The 24,215-nt window shown below is 41.1% G+C and overlaps 2 protein-coding genes across 3 annotated transcripts in view; one reads left to right on the forward strand and one right to left on the reverse strand.

Annotated features, from left to right (window-relative positions):
- The window catches only part of LOC139749365 (uncharacterized), a 492,874-nt gene that overhangs the window by 48,633 nt on the left and 420,026 nt on the right, over window positions 1-24,215 (forward strand). For both annotated transcript variants that reach the window (XM_071663129.1, XM_071663130.1), the window contains exon 3: window positions 9,458-9,679. The gene's annotated coding sequence lies outside the window, so the exon portion shown is untranslated. The remainder of the gene's footprint in view (window positions 1-9,457; window positions 9,680-24,215) is intronic.
- The window catches only part of LOC139749366 (uncharacterized), a 64,693-nt gene that overhangs the window by 12,123 nt on the left and 28,355 nt on the right, over window positions 1-24,215 (reverse strand). The window contains exons 2-3 of the mRNA XM_071663132.1: window positions 13,397-13,613; window positions 7,644-7,786 (exon numbers count right to left, since the gene is read on the reverse strand). Of these exons, the coding sequence (XP_071519233.1) occupies window positions 7,644-7,786; window positions 13,397-13,613 (360 nt within the window). The remainder of the gene's footprint in view (window positions 1-7,643; window positions 7,787-13,396; window positions 13,614-24,215) is intronic.

Raw genomic sequence — 24,215 nt, forward strand, 5'->3', positions numbered from 1 at the left:
AGGAATAGGAAAGTGGTAACCACAGAAAAGCCAAATTTAGAAAAACTTCAGCTTTACAGGAATATCACTCTTCTTACATTCATAATTTTGATTCATGAAACCATTGGATTCAACAATGCAAACTACTTCAAAGAAATAGCCAGTGAGGAATGGTATATTCTTAGGTGGAATGTCATGAATGGCCTAGCCATGGCAGCTTAGCAAAGCAATATCAGCAAGACCAAGCAAGATATGACATGATTTAAGTGAACCATTGACAATTACTGGAAAAGCATGTACAATAATACTGCATTAAACCCAAACATAAGAAGTACAGAGAAGAGGGGGACCTGTAGCTTAGTAGTCGGCACACTTGCCTTGCAAGTGAGAGAGGAACTGGGTTTGATCCCCAAATGGGGTGAAACCTTTGGCAAGTTTCCTTATCCTGGTTGCATCTTTTCACTTAGCAGTAAGTAGGTCCCCATTGGTAAGATGATATGCAGATCACTCTCTGGGGGTAGAGGTCAGGTTTTGATATGAGCTTATAGGAAGTTGTAGCTTTTAGCCTAGAAAATCCAAGGGTAGTTCCAAATGTTCTATACCTTGACCTTCCATGGCTGATTTAGTAATATGGTAAAAGAAAAGTCTAGATGGCTGTGATATGGCTCCATCTTCAGACTTCAGCTAATGAATGATGAGTAATTCCACCTTTTGTCTCACACCCATCAAGACTTAGCAAAGTTTGTGATTTGAAAGTTGGGGATGTAGATACACATCAGCATATGGATGATGCATGATTAGTTTCATTTTCAAACTGGATAATAAGTGATATTTGAATTATTATAGTTTTGTTTAACAAGTGAACAGAAACTAAAGTTCAGGACATAATTTAAATGGACATGGGGATGTGCAATTTGGCTCAATCTTTGAAATTCAGCCTTGGATGAGCAAAACAAATGTTAAGTTCATTGTAAATTCAACATAATCAAGCAAAGCTAATGTCTTGAGATTAAAATTTATAATGAGCATAAACACAAATATGTACATGTGATTTTATTGCATCATTAAAGGTGAAATAAAATGAGTATCTCACCAACATAAAAGATAATCTAACCACTATACAATATTTGATTTCCCCATGTTTGTCAAAACATGTATGCTGAATTTAATGTGACCATATTTGTTACATGACAAAGTTATAACACACTTGCACATAAAATAAGGTCATGGGCAACTAAACAACTTAAGTGAGGCCATCCCATCTATGATATATATTTATATATATCTAATTTCATTATACTTAATCGCCGTTTCCCATGTTAGCGAGGTAGCACAAGGAAACAGATGAGGAATAGCCCAACCCACCTATACACACACACACATATATATTGGAAAGGATCACAATTTTGTGCGTGATCAAGTATATTCATAAGAGTCAAAGGGGAAAATGAAACACAATAATGCACTTTCATGTAATGATCACATCATCAGGGGAGACAGGCAGTCGATATACAATGAAGAGATGTACCTAGACTGCCATTTGGTAAACATGCAATTGTCCAAGTCTTGGACAATCGCATGTTTACCAAATGGCATCCTAGCTACGTCTCTTCTTTGTATATCAACTGTCTGTTATATTTCTCTTTTGTCTCTCCCCTAATGATGTGGTTATCACACAAAAGTGCACTTGGGAATTTATTGTGTTTCATTTTCCCCATGGACTCATAGGAACACACACACACACACACACACACACACATATATATATATATATATATATATACTTTTTTTTTTTTTTTTTTTTTTTTTTTTTTTTTTTATACTTTGTCACTGTCTCCCGCGTTTGCGAGGTAGCGCAAGGAAACAGACGAAAGAAATGCCCCCCCCCCCCATACACATGTACATACACACGTCCACACACGCAAATATACATACCTACACAGCTTTCCATGGTTTACCCCAGACGCTTCACATGCCTTGATTCAATCCACTGACAGCACGTCAACCCCTGTATACCACATGACTCCAATTCACTCTATTCCTTGCCCTCCTTTCACCCTCCTGCATGTTCAGGCCCCGATCACACAAAATCTTTTTCACTCCATCTTTCCACCTCCAATTTGGTCTCCCTCTTCTCCTCGTTCCCTCCACCTCCGACACATATATCCTCTTGGTCAATCTCTCCTCACTCATTCTCTCCATGTGCCCAAACCATTTCAAAACACCCTCTTCTGCTCTCTCAACCACGCTCTTTTTATTTCCACACATCTCTCTTACCCTTACGTTACTTACTCGATCAAACCACCTCACACCACACATTGTCCTCAAACATCTCATTTCCAGCACATCCATCCTCCTGCGCACATCTCTATCCATAGCCCACGCCTCGCAACCATACAACATTGTTGGAACCACTATTCCCTCAAACATACCCATTTTCGCTTTCCGAGATAATGTTCTCGACTTCCACACATTTTTCAAGGCTCCCAAAATTTTCGCCCCCTCCCCCACCCTATGATCCACTTCCGCTTCCATGGTTCCATCCGCTGCCAGGTCCACTCCCAGATATCTAAAACACTTCACTTCCTCCAGTTTTTCTCCATTCAAACTCACCTCCCAATTGACTTGACCCTCACCCCTACTGTACCTAATAACCTTGCTCTTATTCACATTTACTCTCAACTTTCTTCTTCCACACACTTTACCAAACTCAGTCACCAGCTTCTGCAGTTTCTCACATGAATCAGCCACCAGCGCTGTATCATCAGCGAACAACAACTGACTCACTTCCCAAGCTCTCTCATCCCCAATATATATTAGAGCAAGGTTATTAGGTACAGTAGGGTTGAGGGTCAAGTCAATTGGGAGATAAGTTTGAATGGAGAAAAACTGGAGGAAGTAAAGTGTTTTAGATATCTGGGAGTGGACCTGGCAGCGGATGGAACCATGGAAGCGGAAGTGAATCATAGGGTGGGGGAGGGGGCGAAAATCCTGGGAGCCTTGAAGAATGTGTGGAAGTCGAGAACATTATCTCGGAAAGCAAAAATGGGTATGTTTGAAGGAATAGTGGTTCCAACAATGTTGTATGGTTGCGAGGCGTGGGCTATGGATAGAGTTGTGCACAGGAGGGTGGATGTGCTGGAAATGAGATGTTTGAGGACAATGTGTGGTGTGAGGTGGTTTGATCGAGTAAGTAATGTAAGGGTAAGAGAGATGTGTGGAAATAAAAAGAGTGTAGTTGAGAGAGCAGAAGCGGGTGTTTTGAAATGGTTTGGGCACATGGAGAGAATGAGTGAGGAAAGATTGACCAAGAGGATATATGTGTCGGAGGTGGAGGGAACAAGGAGAAGTGGGAGACCAAATTGGAGCTGGAAAGATGGAGTGAAAAAGATTTTGTGTGATCGGGGCCTGAACATGCAGGAGGGTGAAAGGCGGGCAAGGAATAGAGTGAATTGGATCGATGTGGTATACCGGGGTTGACGTGCTGTCAGTGGATTGAATGAGGGCATGTGAAGCGTCTGGGGTAAACCATGGAAAGTTGTGTGGGGCCTGGATGTGGAAATGGAGCTGTGGTTTCGGGCATTATTGCATGACAGCTAGAGACTGAGTGTGAACGAATGGGGCCTTTGTTGTCTTTTCCTAGTGCTACCTCGCACACATGAGGGGGAGGGGGATGGTATTCCATGTGTGGCGAGGTGGCGATGGGAATGAATAAAGGCAGACAGTGTGAATTGTGTGCATGGGTATATATGTATGTGTCTGTGTGTGTATATATATGTGTACATTGAGATGTATAGGTATGTATATTTGCGTGTGTGGACGTGTATGTATATACATTGTGTATGGGGGTGGGTTGGGCCATTTCTTTCATCTGTTTCCTTGCGCTACCTCGCAAACGTGGGAGACAGCAACAAAGCAAAAAAAAAAAAAGAAAAAAGATATATATTATATCCCTGGGTATAGGGGAGAAAGAATACTTCCCATGTATTCCCTGTGTGTCATAGAAGGCGACCAAAAGGGATAAGAGCAAGGGGCCAATTGAGGATTTTCCCTCCAAGGCTCAGCTATCTGTTTTTGATGCTACCTCACTAACATGAGAAATGGTGAATATGTATCAGAAAAAACATTATCAATCACTACCCTAGGACCAATTTCTATGAAAGAGTCCTGGTGTTGCCCAGGACCTTTCTAAAAACTTGGCAGGCCAGGACCATACTATTTCCAACCCCTAGGGGATGGTGTACAACTGCATTGATTCTGGATTAGCTACCATGACCAGTATTTGAAATGGTGTGGGATCAACCTCAGGCATCCCATGACTGCATAATGATCAGCAACATCAACCACAACACAGAGTTATATGTATGATTCATGGCCATCTCAGATACCCAAATTTGAAATAAGATTTTCATTTTACTTGGGTCTTATTTACTTTAGTGAAGAGCACTGTTCTCATATCTGGGGTGGTTTTTCCTCCATTTCTTTTAGCAAAATGAAATCAGAAACCTTCATCTTATCAACTCCCCTGGTATCGCCTCATGTCAACCATCTTCCCTTCACTGTGATATTGCTATCTTGATCCTTGCTCTTGTGAGCTGCCTCCATTTGTCCTAGCCTGTAAGACCCAAACTCATGCCTTGTGATTTGATGTTGCTTCCCATGAGAGCTTACTGTTATGATATCTCCTTTCTTTAGACAGCAAAGCTTTGGAATCTTTGCCTTTGCTCATACTTCCTTCTTTCTATAATTTTTCACATACAATTGTTACCTAAGCTCAGATTAATGTCTTTTTCATCTTTCTTATGCCTCATTCACCCAAAATGGTCAGGGTCAGGGAAATATCAGGGTCTCAATCATTTCAACCCAAATGATATTGGTGAGGATGATCTTAGGTGTTCACCCTTTTCATTCAATCCTTGAATCACTAAATCCTTTTGCTTGACTTACAGGCTCGCTTTCAGCTAATGAATGACTGTGACCAGGTCAACATTACAAAACCTCTTATTCCTTCATGATTAGAGCATATAATTTGCAGGTCATGACACCAACCCAAGATAGCCCCAAAAATGGTATAGAGATTTTTTCCTTTTTTTTTTTTTTTAAGGAGGAGAACTCCAGGCTGGGTAAGAGACTGAAAATTTGCTTTTAGACACAACCTCTGAGAGTAAAATCTTTTCAACTTTCAAAACTTACATTTTTCTTCTGTTGTCCTATGAAATGACAGTATACCCATGTGAGGTGCATGCTTAGAGGAAAAAGTTTCTAACAGACCAAACCGAAAAAAATGTAATATCTTCACCAGTGAATCGGCTGAATACTAGAATCTAAATCTCTGATTGGAGGAATCACTAGGTCTATGCAATCACAGGTTAGATCTACCACTTAAAAACTAAGGTACCATTTCACCAAGGACCCCTTTTCTTGATTGCCTTTTGAAAAAGTTTCTGAGGAAGGCTAACATAGTCCACTTTCCTAAAAACACATGCTTGTGGGTAAAGCCCAGGTTAGGTCAAGATGAGTTTCTTGGTCTATGTAGAGATATTTCTCACCAAAAGGGTCATCAAGGTTCCAGAGCATAAATAGATGATTCTCTTAGTGATCTTTTGTGAAAACTAAAAGATCTCAAAGGGATTTAAATGAACATGTGGTGTATTACTCTCTTGATAAAACCTTCCAAGAATGGATGATACAAATATTTCAAAATCTAATGGTTTCACTCTTAGCCAAAAAACTGATGTTTCAATTTACCGTCACCTGTAAGAGTTCATCATGAAAAACGAACATCCCTGGGGATGGATAAGGCTTGTAATTCATCAACTTTCCTTCCAGAGCTCAAAGCTATTATGAAAAGAGTTTGCATAAAACACTGAGGAGTTCAGTCACCAGAAAAATTATCAGACTGAGATAGGTCCAAGACATTGTAAACTTGCCACTTATGCTGAAGGTGAAAGGCATTTAATCTCCTCAAACAAAGATTTGGGAAATTTTTCTCAGACAGGACCTGTTCATATTACAGCCTTAAGAAAGGGGTTCTTTGATGGCACTTTTATAGAAAGAAAATAGTGTTACTCACCATGTGTATTTGTCAGGAAACTGGCTAAAAATGAACTCCAAACACAAAACTGTGAAAACTTCTAAGACACTAAAATCGTCAAGAGAGCCTGAAATGGTTTCCAAACCAACTGGGAGTCTCTAGTAGAGAGACAAACATAGTGTAAAAGGTCATCTGTCAATCACTGTTCAAACTTTTATATGTGGAAGTGTTTGAGACAATTCATACATGCAAATTCCAGAATCCAGGACTTTGAGGGAAGGCTCATTAAAAAAGATGAGGTTGTCTAGAAGAACCAAAGGAATAAAACAAGTCATATAGCAAACGTGAAGTAGTATTTGGAACCAGGGTTGTTTGTTCCACCTAGGGGCTACTAGCATTATTAATTAAACTCTGAAAACCGGTAATTTTGAGAACTTTGCCCGGAGGATGAACTGGGAGAAAGAAAAATCTGGTTCTAGTAATTCTGATGCAAAGAAAGCATCTGTTCCCTCTATCCATATGTATAGAAGTGGAGAAGCAAGTCAGGAGTAATGCACTGGTTCTGGTGGTAAAGAAGTGCCACTCCTACAGAAAGTATCCATTTGAAAGCCTCCTTCCCTATTCACATCTCTGTTGCCAGTGAACTTGATTTTGAGATATCTGCCTAAACATTGCACATTCCTTTGATAAGAGGTTTCTGGGATATTACCAAGCACTGACTTTTTTTTCAGTTAATTCAAAGAGAGGCAGGTATTTGCAAGAGCCTCTGTTCATCAAGCTTAAGACAGCCTTAATTATTGTCCATTATGACTGATGCTCCACATTTAGGCCTCACAACATTCTTGGAGACAAAGACCTATCAAACCAAAAGTTTCTTCATGTTGATGTGAAGGGATTTCTAAATCCCTACCCAACAGCCTACAAATACGTGACCTGGTGAATGCGAGTCGCCCTAGAATTGATGTATCCATTCAAACCTTTAGAGAAATCAAAGCAGCCCCCTGCACCATTCTTCAAATTTGCATTCTTTTTTTCTATTTTTTACCAAATAAAGGTTTGTAAATGCATATCTTAGGAAGGTTATTGTGATGATATTTTTTATCTTGTAGAGGTGAGAAAAAAATATAAGCACAAAACTTTCATGACAGATTCACTTTAAAACCAGAAACAGATTGGCTCATTGTCATAAATTAGTTGCCAAAGTTATGGAGATACTCTGTAAAACATGATTAGCATTTACAAGCATTAAGAACGTTTCATCAAAATTCACCCAATATATTGGGTATGTATTTCTTCCTTGCTGAGCATCAAGAAACGATGAATGGCACTAAAAGAATACTGATGAATATTTATACACCAATTTCTAATGCCTTTATTAAAGATTGGGTGGGAAAAATGTTGAGACTAATTTAGGTAAATGAATTTCTAGAAACACAGCCTATGACTATCGATATGAGAAACTGCTTATATTAATTTCCAGTGTATCAGGCATGAGTACCAATCTGTGGAAACACGGTAATTTGTATTTCTATTCAACTTTTTTTCAAATTCAGTATAACCTGTTGCTTTTCATATTAAAGAAAAACAACTGAAACATAGTAAAAGACATATATAACAGGGGGATACCCACCGTAGGCAATAATGTCATCTTGATGGTATCGTATCCGACACGCTGTGTAGAGAGGACAGCGTGACCAGAAGCAACAGATGATGATAATGATGGTAATTATGACGCATATTGTTGTGACACTCAAGGCGATGATCATAGCTAACCTGTGGATCAAGAATACATCAATTATGATCTGACTGACAAGCCAGTAGGTGGGAAATGGATGATAGAGAGAACAGCCCAGCACCGAGAAGGTGGACAGTAGAATGAACAGCCCAGTAGTGTGGTAGTTGAAGGTAGGAAGAACAACCCAGTCAGTCATTAGGTGGTGGATGGTAGAAAGAATAACCCAACAGTATGGTGGAAGGAGGATGGTAGGAAGAACAGCTCTATAATGAGTAGTTGGGTGGTGCAAGCCAGAAAGAACATCCTAGTCATGATGTGGTCGATGGGAATAACATCCAAATAGTCGGGTAGATGGTAGAAACGAACCATTGGTGGGAGGTGGACGGTAGGAAGAACAGGCTAATGGTGGGGAGGTGGATGGTAGAAAGAACAGTCCTACAGGGGTACGGTGGACTGTAGTAAGATGCAAGAACAAGAAAGTGGATGGTACGAAGAAATGCTCTATAACTGGGAGGTGGTGAGCTAGTGTTATGTGAAATTTGATATCCATTACTACACACATATTAACGCCGTTCCTGAAGAATGCACTTTAAGTGAGAGTTCTAGTTGGATTATTGGAGTGGTATATCAGAGATAAGGGGCATGGAAACACGTTAAACAACAAGAGTGCTTTATTGGGGAATTCATACAAGGTGAGGCAACAGAGGGCAAGTCTACGTGGAGCTCCTGTAGGAGGTGTTGGGTGTGGCACGTATCGCGGCTGCTAGTGTGTTTGGGGCTGCCGGTTTGTGATTGGGTTGCAGGAGGCAACTGGAGTGTGCAGCGACTGCTGGTTAATGCTTGGGTTGCAGGAAGCTCATGGAGATGTGCTAGGGTTGCAGAAGTCCCGCGGGTGTGGCCGTAGATCTCTTGTTATGACAACTGCTTTTCGCGGTGGGCGGAAGCGATGTCCCTCGCAAATCCTGTCGAAGGTGAACCTCGGAAACAAGACACCACAATGAAACTCGACGGAAAAGACACCCTACGTGTGACTTGAGTGTGGAGTCATTGCGCCAAGACTTCAGGTACCGGAGTGTTACACTTGTTGTCCAGTGGTGAGTCAACTGCCTGACTGCTTTGACCTCCATGTAGGTGGACTGAGAGCGGCTCTTCTCGTGGAAAGGGTCAGGTCATCTGTAATTACAGTGGCATCTTTTGATCAGCCACCGCCGAACTTCGAGTGCGGGTGTCAGCCTGTCATGGATTGATACTGTAGTTGCAGCTGCACGTTGGGCCTCCAAACACATTTCTCCTGGGGTCATTAGGTCGGGTGCGGTCACATGCTGTCACCTGCCACCCAGCCAAAGCGTCGTTATTAAGGTGACTCTTCTGGGGTGACAGTGGGGTCGCTACACAGTTTTATCGGCTCTAGATGATTACATCTTGAAGTCAGCCACTAGTAAGACATATCAGTGGAAAATTGATGTAAATGTACAGGTTAGTATATTTACTGGTTTAGAATGCTTAATACTTCTTGGATCCTGTTACTACAGGAACCCTGGAATATACCTTCCACTGTACCTTAGTAAAAACATTATTTTAAGCAATATTTCTCTATTGTGACTTTTGAACACTGAATATTATCATTACTGATGACCTGTATGATTTTCAAATGCTCAATTTTTAATTTATCTCCCTACTATATCTGCTCAATTTCTTTTCATTCACAGAATTATGGGAACACCTCAGTTAAAGAAAAATGGTCACTCTAAGTACTGGATACATGTGAGTACGGTTTACCATGTACACCTAGAACACAAACCCGTAGTGATATGACCAAACTAGAGAACACATTAAGATGATTCGAGGAAATCTAGAGAGGAAAATTCGAGGGAACCAAACGACAGAGCTTGGAAAGAAAGGAACTCACTCTTGTCTGATCATCCGAACAGGTAAATAATTCAATTATCTAATAATTTTACTTTTTTTCATGTATGTGAAATGAAATAGTTTCGTTTCTTTATCAGTCTATTACGTGAAGATAGACGGTACTCCGAATTTGCTTGTCCAAATAATGATTAAGCGTACAGCGTGCCGATCACATAAGCACTAGAGCACAATTCATTGTAACTGACTAGATTCAAAGACAATTAGAAATGTTTTAAGTTCATAGATACAACTTATCATGTCATCTCGTGAGAGAGAGTTTTGCTAAGCTTCCCAGCAAAAAAAGGTTTTATACCATTCCTTCTTTTTGAGGTAGAATGACATTACTGGCACCTGCGTAGCATGACAGACATTTACGGGTCGCTTTATCCGTGGTCATTTGTCTGTTGTCATCTGTCCATGTTGGGATATATAGTTTACCCTGCACGATAACCGTGATTGTGTGTAAGTTATCTTCCTAGTTAAAATGGTTCAACTTGGAGCTTAACCTGGTTACTCTTGTTTCACTCCTATTAAGACGATGTCACACAAGCACTTTCTTTGTGTACATTGGTCGTCGTCTCTCACAAAACTCGTTTTTTTTTTTTAACGTGTCCCAGAAGAACCACCGAGCTGGTCATGTGCTAGGACACATGTTTGCACCAACAAAGGTGGCTCCGAAGAATGTTCAAGAGGCTGCGATTCTGCAGTATATAACGGCAGTAGCGAAGCGAAGCAGAGCCATACGTTCAAAAAGACGCACTTGGGTACGTTCGTGGTTACAGCGAGGAGAAACAGTGCGTTTACCATCGGCTAGTGAAGGAAATGACAGAGGATGCAGAGGAAATAAGGAAATGGACCAGACTGGACAAAACCCAGTAGATTCATCTGTTGCGATTGGTATCATCCTTCATAAAGAAAAATGATACGAAAATGAGAAAGGCTATGACTGCTGGGAACGACTTGCACATACACGTCGATACTTGGCAACAGGTAACGAAGCTGCACCGCAGGCGACAAAAGTCATATGGAACATTTAAAAGTTATATTTGAATGTCTTTTTTGCGCTTTATATTCACCCATTCCTACAGATGACATCTTTCACTACAACACCCTCAAGCACGCATTGATATTGCATGGATGTCATCTATTATAATGATAATATGTCACCTTAAAAGAGTCACTGAATGCAGATTGCTTTCAAAAACAATTAAGGGTAGTAGTCGCCGTGTGACGTAGTTCTTACGAAGGTCAGCCAGGGTATGATTAAGTGAGAAAAGGATCGGTCAGTGTTACAAGGTGTGACAAAAGAGATTTCGAAAATCACTAACATCAGTCTGATGTAGATAGTGACAATCCTCACGCCAGGGAGAAACAATGACACCAGCGAATGAGTTATGTTAACCCAAGTCAGTAGCAGTGAGGATCGTCTCCAACCAGCATGAATGAAGAAACTCCAAAATGTAAGGATAAAGGTAATTCTTAGCCAGTAAGATGGAGATAACGCCCGCTAGTACGAGCGATGATGACCACAGCCAGTAAGAATAAAAGTTTCTCAGCCAGAAAGAACAAAGATAATCAGAACTAATACGAATGAAAACGTTCCACGGAACGTAAGAGTAGAGATAATCCTACACAGTACGAATGAAGATTACCCACAGCCGAAAAGACTGAAGGTAACATCGGGCCAATATGAAGATAAACCCAACCAGTAGGAGTAGAACTTCAGCTCATAAGAATGAAGTTAACTGCAGCTAACAAAAATGAAAACACCAGCCAGTAATACTGAAAACAAAACTTGCCAGTGAGAATGAGATGAAAATAACCCCCAGCCAAGAAGACTGAAGATAACTGAAGCCAACGATAAACTGGATCTGTTAGATGAAACATGGTATTCAACATGATGGTTATGCAGAAGACAACAGGGTCACATGGTATGAGTAAATTAGATTTACTTTTTTATATTTTGCAGTCACAAACTTTTATATCAGTCTCTAAATTCGTTAGTCAGTTGTTGGTGGAGGTTTTCTAGGTCTAAGCAAACTCTCGAATCCATATGTTATGGAAATTCATGCTCTGGGTGACCATACCCAGTACATAGTATGATTTTGATATTAGCCCAATAATCACCAAGCATTATGACGGTAACTTCGCATTTTTTCAGCCATTTATTAGCAATATGCTGTACATTAGGAACAAGGTGCAGTGTATTTGAATACGATCGTATTTCCGAAGCTCGTACTTTTAATTTCAGGCGGGCACCAAGTTCTTTTGTTTTTTGTAACAACATTCTAGACTGGGAAAGTTGTGCACCAATATGTGTCTCAGGGAAGAGAGAGAGAGAGAGAGAGAGAGAGAGAGAGAGAGAGAGAGAGAGAGAGAGAGAGAGAGAGAGAGAGAGAGAGAGACCTGTTTCATTATACATATATTCACAGCTGAAGAGTAGTCGGGGATTATCCTTTTAACTGACTAATTTGTGTAGCCCAGCCTCCTGCTGGTCGGTTCGACGACCTCAAAAGTGCATCCTGCACAACACGTTAGGCTCTAATTTCATCCCATGGTTTGACTCTTGCGAACAACGAATGTTTTGAAAGTGAAACGCAGAGGAAATTTCTACAAAAATTGTATCATACAATATTTTCTAAATAGCAACTGACAGTTCAACATTCAACGCAGTGTTTCAGTTACACAAAGATTAAACGCGAACTACGGTTGAGAATACCCTTAGACTTGCTAGTTATCTCGACTCTGTTGCTACCCGTAGTTCAGTGATCTAAATTTTGTGTAAAAAAATACTGGTCGCTTTGAGAGATTCATGGATTGAACTAGATGAGATTTTGTGGAGAAGAGTACAGGTTTTGGCCTTCTATCCTTGCCTTAAGAATACAGTTTACCACGTACTTGCTATGGGAGTTCCAGGGGCAATATGGCTAGAAAGCTCTGACATCCCATAAAACTCGGTTTATCTCGCTTCTGCACCCATTCCCACCTCTCTGATTATCAAATATATAAGTAATATGCTCTAAATCGTTTTGTAAGTTATCTTGTGACATCTCGAAGAGGCCTGTGACCAGTCTGCGAGAAATGTTGCTGCACATGGCCACAGAAGCTAAAAATTGTCATGCTGTACACTGTAGTATAACGCTCTTCCTAACACAGAAGGCCAATTGTTGCATGGTTATTTAAGTGATGAAAAGTAACCAAATTGCCAGTTATTAAATACACGAAAGTTTCATAGTCTGTGGCTCTCATGAACATTCAGTACGGAAGAGTATCAGGAAATTGAGTTCAGCAATTTAAATGCACAATTCAAAGAAAATAGTGTAGAAAATTGTTTGATATCCATGAAGATGCACTCTTGACTATTTTTATGGTACTTTTAGAGAAGAAAAATTGTACATAATTTGATAAGGGAAGTTTTGCGATGAAACATATCTGAAATCCAGTAGTACAGGAATGTAATGATACAGTTCTAAGGTAGTACATAGTACATATATAATCCTCCTTAACGTTCACTGTTCTCCTCTTGATAATTACCAGCAGAAATGAAGGATCATATGAAGATTTGTCCCCAATCATTTATCTGACCTGGGATAGACTAGGATAGACTACACTGGGGTCTGTAGACTAAGCTCGTCAAACTTAACCTAATATAACTTACCTAATCTAACTTTAGATAGAAAAACGTTTTTTGAGGACGAGTCCCTAGGTTGATTAGAAGCAAATTGATGTGGTCCACTTACTGGTCATCTATGTAGAAGATCCCGACTATGGGCGAGGGAGGAAGACAACACCATGGTCCTTCCTGCGTCTCGATGCTAGTGTTGTCACCGTAGCAACAAGCTGTATAATTAGCTGGGTCGTCTATCCCCGGACATGTTATGAATGCGTCGCCCTGGCTGATGCTGACCCCAGATTCCTTCTCATCTAACGTCACGTTCACTTGGCACACTGTTGCCTCTGTAATATGGTGACGTCAGGTTAACTAGGTCATTGAGAGACAAAGGGAATTAAGAAACGATAAGGCCTTGTGGAGTGTAAGCTCTGTTGTACTCATAACTTGAGGGGAAATCAGGAATTACATGGCTTTGAAATGACATTGAAATCATCATAAATGTAAATCAAGAATAAGATCGAGGTTCATAAATCGCAAAGTCAAACGAATCATTATATCTCCTTAATTTCCAGTGAGAGGTCAGAACGCGGGGGTCACGTGATCCACCACTCTCTTGTTTCTCTCTATGTCCCTTCATTATTTTTCCTCTCTGTTTTCCCTCTTCATATTAAACCACCGTACCTGGGTCCCGGCACATCTTAACAATGGCATACAAACTTTGGTCCTTACAAACTTACCTTTTTGACAGTAAAAGATCGCGAGGATTATAGTTAATTGGTGTGTTAAGAATGTTTGGTTAACTCGTTGGGTAGAACACTTCATGTTAAACCTAAGTGTTTTATTGTCAGCAAAATATCCAAGTAAGAGATTTCGAATGCTGGATGAAATAGTTCAAATGTCGATAGAGACAAGAAAGTGAGCATTTAAAAGGAAATAAATACTTCTTCTTTCGATCCTGTGACATAGAAACAAAAAACAAAAAATGCTTGAGTGACAACAATAACATGAAACTATTAACAAGATGAAACTGACAGCACGGGACGGTGTGCTGTTACTCTCACTGTAAAGTTTCATGTTGATGATCTTGTGTGATAACCTGAGTGAAGCATTTTAAACGGCATGACTAAGTCCGTATTGTGGTGAGGGGCCCCAGCGAACACTGCACTGGCCACTATCATCTGCTCGGAGGCGATTTATCGCACTGCTCAGAAACGGACGCCAGAATGAGTTGACACAAACGTAACACAGGAGTTCCAGTCTCTTAAACGAGAATTAGATGCATTTTATATAGTGTGATTAAGTCCTTAAGATCCACTTACGCAGATGACTTCCTGTTTCGACGCCCTTAAATCCAGAAGTACTACAGTAATGATGGCAATTGTCTTCAGTTTTCTGGTCATTACCGGTATTTTACGATCTTACCGCCTACACTTCTACGGATGATATAATGGTGATAGGATACAGAACTCTATAAATCTACCATATTCACCGTCATGAACGAAAATCTTACGTACTGCTTCACATTAACAGTTCATAACGCAACCTTAGGAAAAGTAGTTTCCGAAATTTGCATCCTTTTGATAGTTTGGCTTTGACTGGAGGAAGAGGAGGTCAGACTCTGCCTGGAGGAGGAGTCACAGGAGGAGGTCAGACTCTGCCTGGAGGAGGAACTACAGGAGCTGGGTGGCCTCTGTGGCTTTATGATGCTCATCCAGTCCACGGACCCTCCACACACGGACCTCAGGGACCATCTGGCCCTGAGTGAGGAAGATCAGGGACCCTCCAGAGAGGACTTCAGGGCTCATCCGGCCCTAGCTGAGGAAAAGGTCTGTAAGCTTTGGTTCCTGATAAGAAAAGCTTACTGTCCTAAGCTTGGTAATGGCCTGCGTTTGTCTCAGGAGCTGAGTTGTAGATATGACCAATTTCGAAGGAAGAAAAGCCTCTAATTTGTTGTGTTGTGGTACTGTCACAAAACACAGTTCGAATCCGTATTTACATATGTAAGAGAATTTGAAATCTAATTCATTTGCTCCAGGATAACAAGGGAAAGATGAGCGAAGACTTACAGGCCTCAGCTTCGTGCTGGCTTTAAGCTGGTGTAAGAGTGGTTTTCCCACAGAGAAAAGTTTATTCTATTAGATTTGGATAATTTGCTGCTCTGGATTAGCAATTTAAGAGAGTAAAATTTCAACACAAAATGACTACAGAAAAAAGTGATTTGATGTGTACACAAACATCTTTTAATAAAGTACAGTACGTATGAAGGTCAGTACAGAAAACGCAATTACCCATACGACAGACAATAGACATAATTGGCTCGGTCGTATAGACAATAGCCACGGCTTGCATGTCCACGACAGACGTAAACAAAGAAGCGTTCTCTCTCTCTCTCTCTCTCTCTCTCTCTCTCTCTCTCTCTCTCTCTCTCTCTCTCTCTCTCTCTCTCTCTCTCTTACCCTAGACCAGACCTTCACAGCTGGTGTCTATTTTCGTTGGTACTATTTTCCACGTCCACCTGGTCTGCGTGTGTGTATCTGCCTTCGTCATAAATATCTCTTCGAAACTTGGGTATCTCTGATAATAAATGGCATATATATATATATATATATATATATATATATATATATATATATATATATATATATATATATATATATATATATATATATATATCGCTTTCTTACAGAAAGGAAAATAAACATGAAGTTTAAGGACATCATTCACAACAATGGACACTTGAATGATTACGATGGACGCTTCGCTTCGTCTTTTCAGTTTGGGTTCGTGAAGAAAAAAAACGGTTTTCACTCAAGATAATCTTTTTGTACAGAACGAAAAGTTTCTGGTGCGAACTTAGCACTTTGTGAAGTATTTTTTTTTTCTTTCTTAATGGGAACATTTGTTACGTCCGCTGTTATCGTGTGTTTAAGATATATTTATCTGCTTTATTTAACCCCCGACCCCGAGAGGGCAGCCTCCGTCGTGCTCAAGAGATGTACTGTCGTGCTTGGGGATTGTGCCGTCGTGCTCAGCAGCTGTACCGTCGTGCTCAGCAGCTGTACCGTCGTGTTCAGCAGCTGTACCGTCGTGCTCAGCAGCTGTGCCGTCGTGCTCAGCAGCTGTACCGTCGTGTTCAGCAGCTGTACCGTCGTGCTCAGCAGCTGTACCGTCGTGCTCAAGGGCCCCTAACGATGGCTTCCAGACTCAGGGTGGTAGAGGGAGCCTGACCACCAGGCCAGGCCAGACACTCAGATTACATTAGGACGTTACCCTCCCAAATTATATCAGGTCGTAACACTCCCAGATGACGGTGTCTGTTAATGTAATCACTGTCGTCACGACCTCCAGATATGGTGGTACTTTTACCCCTGTACGTGGGACAGGGTGGGGTCCCCAGATATGACAGTGGTGGTGGTAGTGTTCCTGTACATGGGAAGGCTGGATCCCCCAGAGATGGAAGTGGTGGTGACCCTTGTGTGTGGGGAGGGATGGTGTCCCCAGAGATGATGGTGGTGGTACTCTTGCACGTGGGGAAAGGTGGGATACCCTGAGAAGGTACAAGGGAAGGGTGAGTTCCACTGAGATTTTTCTGTGCTACGGTATGGGGAGGATGGGTTAGAGATCCCCAGAGATTTTAATGAGACTTCTGTACGAGGGAAGGACGGAGTCCCCCAGAGACGGTGACGCTGCTCCTGAACGGGGAAAGAGGAGACCCCCAGAGATGTACGATGTTGGATGGGAGCTAGAACAGCCCAGATCCCAAACATCCCAAGGAAGAGTGGAACACACATGTCCCAGTGTTGACAACAACAACAACCTGAAGTAGCTCCAAGCGGTGCGGTGGCTCTTGATGACACTTGTCCTCCTGCTACGCAATGTCAGGGTTCGAATCCCTCCGTGCTATGTTGTCATTCGACTCGACGTATTATATCAACAATGAACATGTGATTCATTCGGATAAGCCTGATGACTGTGAGTCGTTCAGCAGTGGATTGCGTCTTCTTTCACTGTTCACTGTTGTTATGATTTTCATCAGTTACCTAACTGTACCATAAGGTACAGGTACCTTCATGTACCTTAAATTACAGGTAGTCATGGCTAATGTACCATAGAAGTACCTGCTTCACTACGAGGGTACCATCCGTGAACACTGCAACTGGAGTACACACTGCTATGTTACGGACGAATCAGCATGTAACACACACACACACACACACACACACACACACACACACACACATACACACACACACACACACACACACACATATACACACACACACACATACACACACACACACATACACACACACACACGTCGCGAGTACAGCTGTGTACATGTGGAGAACTGTTCCCTCTAGTGTTGGGATGGCGGTCTCGTGCTGGTAACAACTTTTATAACAAGCACCATAACTGGTGTTCTCTGAGGTATGTTATAGCGAGAGTACACACACACACACACACACACACACACACACCACCACACACCACACACTGGCACACCAAGGACCACATACATTAACCATGTCTCAAACAAGCCTTGGTAACCACACAACACGCGTGGGAACGACCCTCACTAGCCTATCTGAACACCCCACCCTGCGACACACACACACATCATAACCTTCAGTTACTTGCTCTCGTATTCAAATAATCATCCAAGCGTCTCAATGTAGTAAAAAAAAAAAAAATACAAATATGATAAAATGTACGGTCGAATATTGTACGCCGCTGAACTGGGGTACGATAGTTAGATACATACTTCTCAGTATAGGTACTACTTAGCAAAAATGTACGATAGTTTACCTTTACTACACTTTGTATCCTAAGAGTACGATAGTCTAACGTACGAAAATTCATATCAAAAGCGTTCGATACTTCAACTCATACCATCCTCTTTAGCAAAGGCGTACGATGACCCATACAGAATTTCATGTTAACAGCATGCGATTTTTTTTTTTTTTTTGTGGTGTTCAGAGGTATATGACAGCTTAAGAAATGCAATACTCCGTAGAAAGGCCTTGGATATTCAACACAAATACTTCATCTCAGACGCTGAAAGTTCAACACATACGATACCTTACAAGACAGACGTACGATATTTGACACATACGATGATTTATATGGGAGTACGATGTTCTTGATCCTCGAGCGCTTCCACTTGTAGGTTATATAGAGTTTACTTCTCACAAGACGGTCTTCCCTCACAAGGGGGCTGGCGACAGACTTAAGATATGAAGAAATCCTATTATGACTCATTGTCCGACCGTCATGAGTGAGTGTGATTCACTGCACTGGTGGTGGGTGGGCGGGGTTGGGGGAAGACTGAACAGTCATTAGAACAACTTACGGTGAGTGGGAGGAGGCTAAGAGATAGGGGGAGGGAGAGAGGGGTGACTTGGTGACCAAGAAAAAGAAAGAAGGGAGACGAGATAGTAGCATAGCAGATGGGAGAGAGAGAGAGAGAGAGAGAGAGAGAGAGAGAGAGAGAGAGAGAGAGAGAGAGAGAGAGAGAGAATTGCTTAGTAGCTTCGTGGGTTGGGGGAGGGTAAGGTAGCCTGACAGTAAGAAGGGAAAGAAGGTGGTTTAAGAACTAGTGGGAGAGAGGCACAGGAGGAGACTCGGCATAGAAAGAGAGGGACTGGGGATGGGGGGGGGGGAGATGCTTTCGCAAAAAAAATATACAAGCAAATAAATAAAAATCTAGAAGGAAAATGACGTAGTCACGAGGGAAGGCAGCTGGAGCGATGGATGGGAATGGGAGGGAGGATAGCTAGCTGGTAGGGAGAGGAGGACGCATGAATGAGAGCCTGGTAAAGGCAGAGTTTAAAGGGGGATAGTATGAATAGGTTTAAATGCCAGCCCGGGAATGAGCAGCGCAGTTAAATGGCATAGTTATATTGGCGGAATTTAAAAGTTCGCGTTAAAATGACAGAGTTTAAAGTTTATGTACGCGAGTTTGATTGATGGAATTTAGAGGTTTTAGTTTAATTTTTTGACAGAATTTAGAGGGTGATGACGTTGAAGAAAAAGAATTTACGGAATAACGTTAAATTAAATGACGAGAATTTCTCAGTTTAATGAAGAAGTTGAGATAATGGCTGTAGATTGATGGAGTTTATACACACACACACACACACACACACACACACACACACACACACACACACAGCAGTACAATACACATTTTTCATTGATGGTTAAGCCCAAATAATGATGGATTCAGTTTCATCAGAATGAGAAGACCTGGAGGTTTGGGATGACCATGATAACACACGAGGTTTGAGAAAGTATATCGGGGGAACTTTCCTGTACCAGCATATCACCGAGATGGACTGTGATATTCCATCAATACCAGATCTTATCCTCACCCATACAAGGATGGATATTGAGAATATCATCCACGATATAACGGGTGGGAAAAGAGACCATGTAATGTTGATAATGGGGGTAATCAAGGATGTAATAAAGAGCAGATGTGATCAGGTAAGGTTTGAAGGTGAGATACAATCGTGAAAACTACACAGACCACAACAATTCGTCTGGTGGCAGAGGTCATGATCTGGGGTTCAGTAACTCAAGACATTGTGGTGGGAACTTCTGTGAAATTTAAAGTGAAGAAGAAGTTACGTGGGTAAACCTAGCCTCAGATGTGGAAGATGAGGTTGATCAAGAAGGAAGAATGGTTTCATGAATAAGGCCAAGAAGTAGAGGAGCATCGAGATGTGCTTTGACGAACATAAAGGCAGAATTATAACGTTGAAATGAATATTTTCCACAAGACAGGAGACGCCTTTGGACGGTATACACCACAATGACATCCCTGGCAGTATCTGACATAGGGCGAAGTTCTTTGAAATTTCTCCCAAGGAAAGCAATTGTGCGTGAGGGCAGGAAGTAACACCTGCGTTCTGTTCGTTCATACGTTGAACTGTCTGTCACAAACTACCTGGGTAAAACTGTCGTACGGCAGTCGGGGCCTCGTCCATGCAAACACCGAATCCTAACAGCTTGCATATCCCGAGGAGGACATATGTAATTAAATGCTGAACTTTAAACGTGTAAAACCAAAAACAAATAACGTTACGGAAAGACTGGAAATATAATGCTGGAGAGGCAATACCTCGAAGGACCTGCGACGATGAATCATTCAGTAGCAGACGAATCCTGATAATACTTATTATTTACCACAAATGTTATATATATATATATATATATATATATATATATATATATATATATATATATATATATATATATATGCTTGATCGCTGTATCCTGCGTCAGCGAGATAGCTACAGGAACAGACAAAGAAAGGCCCGCATCCGCTCACACCCATTCTCTGGCGTCGTGTGCATTGCACCGAAACCACAGCTCCCTCTGTATATATATATATATATATATATATATATATATATATATATTTATTTATTTATTTATTTATTTTATTATTTTGCTTTGTCGCTGTCTCCCGCGTTAGCGAGGTAGCGCAAGGAAACAGACGAAAGAATGGCCCAACCCACCCACATACACATGTATATACATACACGACCACACACGCACATATACATACCTATACATCTCAATGTACACATATAGATACACACACAAGACATATACATATATACACATGTACATAATTCATACTGTCTGCCTTTATTCATTCCCATCGCCACCTCGCCACATATGGAATAACATACACGACCACACACGCACATATACATACCTATACATCTCAATGTACACATATAGATACACACACAAGACATATACATATATACACATGTACATAATTCATACTGTCTGCCTTTATTCATTCCCATCGCCACCTCGCCACATATGGAATAACAACCCCCTCCCCCCTCATGTGTGCGAGGTAGCGCTAGGAAAAGACAACAAAGGCACCATTCGTTCACACTCAGTCTTTAGCTGTCATGTAATAACACCTATATATATATATATATATATATATATATATATATATATATATATATATATATATATATAATATATATATACACATATAGCCAGCCATTTCCTGCGTGAGCGAGGTTGTGTCAAGAACAGATGACACAGCCTTGAAGGGAAACTGAGAGCCGTGTTTAGATGCTAAATTTTCTTTCTTTTTGAAGTTTTCTTTTTTTCTTTTATATAAAGGTTTGATCCGTCCTGTGTGGAGTACTGGCCTCACACCTGGGGAGGCTCTAGCTATAACTCTTCAAAACTTGACCCACTTGCCCTGCATCGCAGTGTTGGTTCACTTTCCCTTTTCTATAGGTATAATTATGGTTTTTGCTCCCGAGAGCTGGCTGCTTGTGTGCCCCCCACCACTAGCTAGACCACACAATACTCGGCAACTGCTGCGTCGTGATTGCTATGTGGTCGCTTTTTATTCCCCTACAGCTCGCCTGTGCCACTCTCTACCCTCTCATGTCTTCCCCAACAACTATGTCCTGACACTTGGTAATACACAGATTTTCATCCCCCTCCAAAATTCTTAGCCTTACATCTTTCTTTCCCCATCTTATTAACCCTCTCTCTATATCTGTCAGTTAAGGTCCGGCCTTGATGTGGACCTTTGTCTGTGACTGGAGCCTCCAGCTTATCAAAAAACATGCCCATGGGCCCCATTTCCTGGGGCTCCTGCAGCTCCAAGAGCGCGTTACACTCAGCAGCTGGGACAGGAGGGACTCCTGCGAAGCAAAAACTTCTTCGACGAGATTGTGATCTGTCACAACTGACGATGACGTGGCCACAACAAAGGCGACTTTAAACGCGCCGTATAATCTGAGGCAGGTGGACACACACACACACACACACACACACAAGGGTATTAAAGCCATGCTAAATATAATGATAATAATCGTAACATCAGGTAAATCTGGCATCTACTAATGGAGTATTGCCATTCTTTGCGACAATTACCGGCGACTCGTCCCACTGTGTAATTACCACTTTGTCCACTTCGACGTAGAATTATCATGGCCATGCGCCAGTAACCAATAAATTGATACTTTGGTAATGACTCTGGCCGCGTAATGACTGTACTGGGAACAAGTCAGTCTTGTGGAACCCTGACCATATATGTTAGAGGCTGGGTTGGCTAATGCTAATTTGGGCTTGAAGACTTGGCAAAGGATGCTCACGGCTACAGGTGTGGCTTGGCTTCGATAGACTTAGTAAGGTATGACTGAACTAACAGGTTGCTACATTGCTATGATAAGTCAGCTGAGCAGATGGTTAGGTCAGGAATAGAGCAGAAAACTGCCTGACTGCTCTGCATAACTGACTGATTGAGGCTACAGTGGATGATATAACGTTACTGCTATATGGGTCATATAGACAGGTTAACAGTAACCTAGCTATATCAGTATAGTATGGCTGATCTGGGATATTTTGATAAGGTATATATCAGTGTCGTAGGTTACTGCTGGAAATAGCAAACTTGTGTGGTTGTTTCAGATTACTAGAACCAAATAGGAAACTGGTAAAGAGGAAATATAGACCTTTCCCATTTTCTGATGTGCATAGGGCGTAACCATATCACTAATTTAAAATGAAATTGGGGAACTTCTATATGGCTATAATCATGTAACCTGAAATGTGACTATAGCATGGAGCTACCTTAGAGATTCGGTTAGGTTCGGTCATCCAAACTTAAGCACAAGAACAAAAATGGGTAAAATCTTTCCACAACATCCAAGGAAATATTTTCCTTCGTGGGAGTTATTATTATATCTGTCTTGTGTGTTCATCTATTCTTTTGTTTTATGCACATAATAAATAGGATTCCTTAATGCCCTCTGATGCTATACACTTGGACGTGCAGAAATTACCAGAAACAAGGTTTTTGTATGAAATCAAACCTCATAAAAGATCGATCTGCACGTGAATAGGTGACTGGCTTATGTGACGAACGGGGTACCTCAAGGCGCAGTCCTGGCACCTGTACTTCTCATCATGTACATCAGTGATTTAGAGACAGAAATCAACGATACATTTTCAAAATTTTGTCGATGAAGTGAAATTAGGAAATATATCTCATTCAAAGTTGTACCAAATGAAAATTGATAGGAATTTAGAGAAATGTTGGAATAGTCAGAGACATGGAAAACGGACTTCAACAACCACTAATGTAAAATAATCACTTTGATGGAAAGAAATGCAGATGCTTAGTAAGCAATTAATAGAAGTACAAGAAAGAAAGAACCGTGAAGAAATTATCAATACTAACCTTGAAGATGGTAAATAATGCCAAGATGCCTACAATGCAGCCGACAGAATGCAGGCGCTCATACATGCAACTGTAAATTACGAAACAAAAGATGCAAAACCCACCATTTATAAGGCCCTGGTCAGGCCTTATTCGGAATATCCCATTCAGTTAATGGTCACCAAACCAGACCAGAAGAAATACTCGCACGAATGCAAAGAAGACAAACCAAACTAATTTCTTCACTTAGAAATAAGTCTTACGAGGAAAGACTCTTGGACCTAAAGTAATCATTTTCTCAAAGCGCATTCGGAGGAGATCTGATAGTTTTTTTTTTTAGATACTATAGACTTCAGGCAACATAATATACGGAAATGTTTTAAATGAGGCAGAGGATCAGCGACCATATATATAATGGTGTCAAGATATAAGGCAGGAAATGTACAAGCAACGTGGCAGAAGTCTTTTCCGGAGTGTTGGAACGTTTTAAACTACCTCCAGATGTTGTAGATGGAAAGACCATTAATGTCTTCCCTGCACTTTATTGATATATATTATCAGTAATTAACCTTAATCATCAACCATCCTTTATCTTCTAGTTATGTCTTTCTTTTCTCAAAATTCAGCCACAGTGCCGTGATCGGCAAACTGGTCGGAAACTTTGTAACTGCCAACCACACATGGTTATATTATCACAACTACAACATATTATCACAACTACAATACACTCCTC

Source organism: Panulirus ornatus, chromosome 7 (assembly GCF_036320965.1).
Source record: "Panulirus ornatus isolate Po-2019 chromosome 7, ASM3632096v1, whole genome shotgun sequence".
Classification (NCBI taxonomy): Eukaryota; Metazoa; Arthropoda; class Malacostraca; order Decapoda; family Palinuridae; genus Panulirus; species Panulirus ornatus.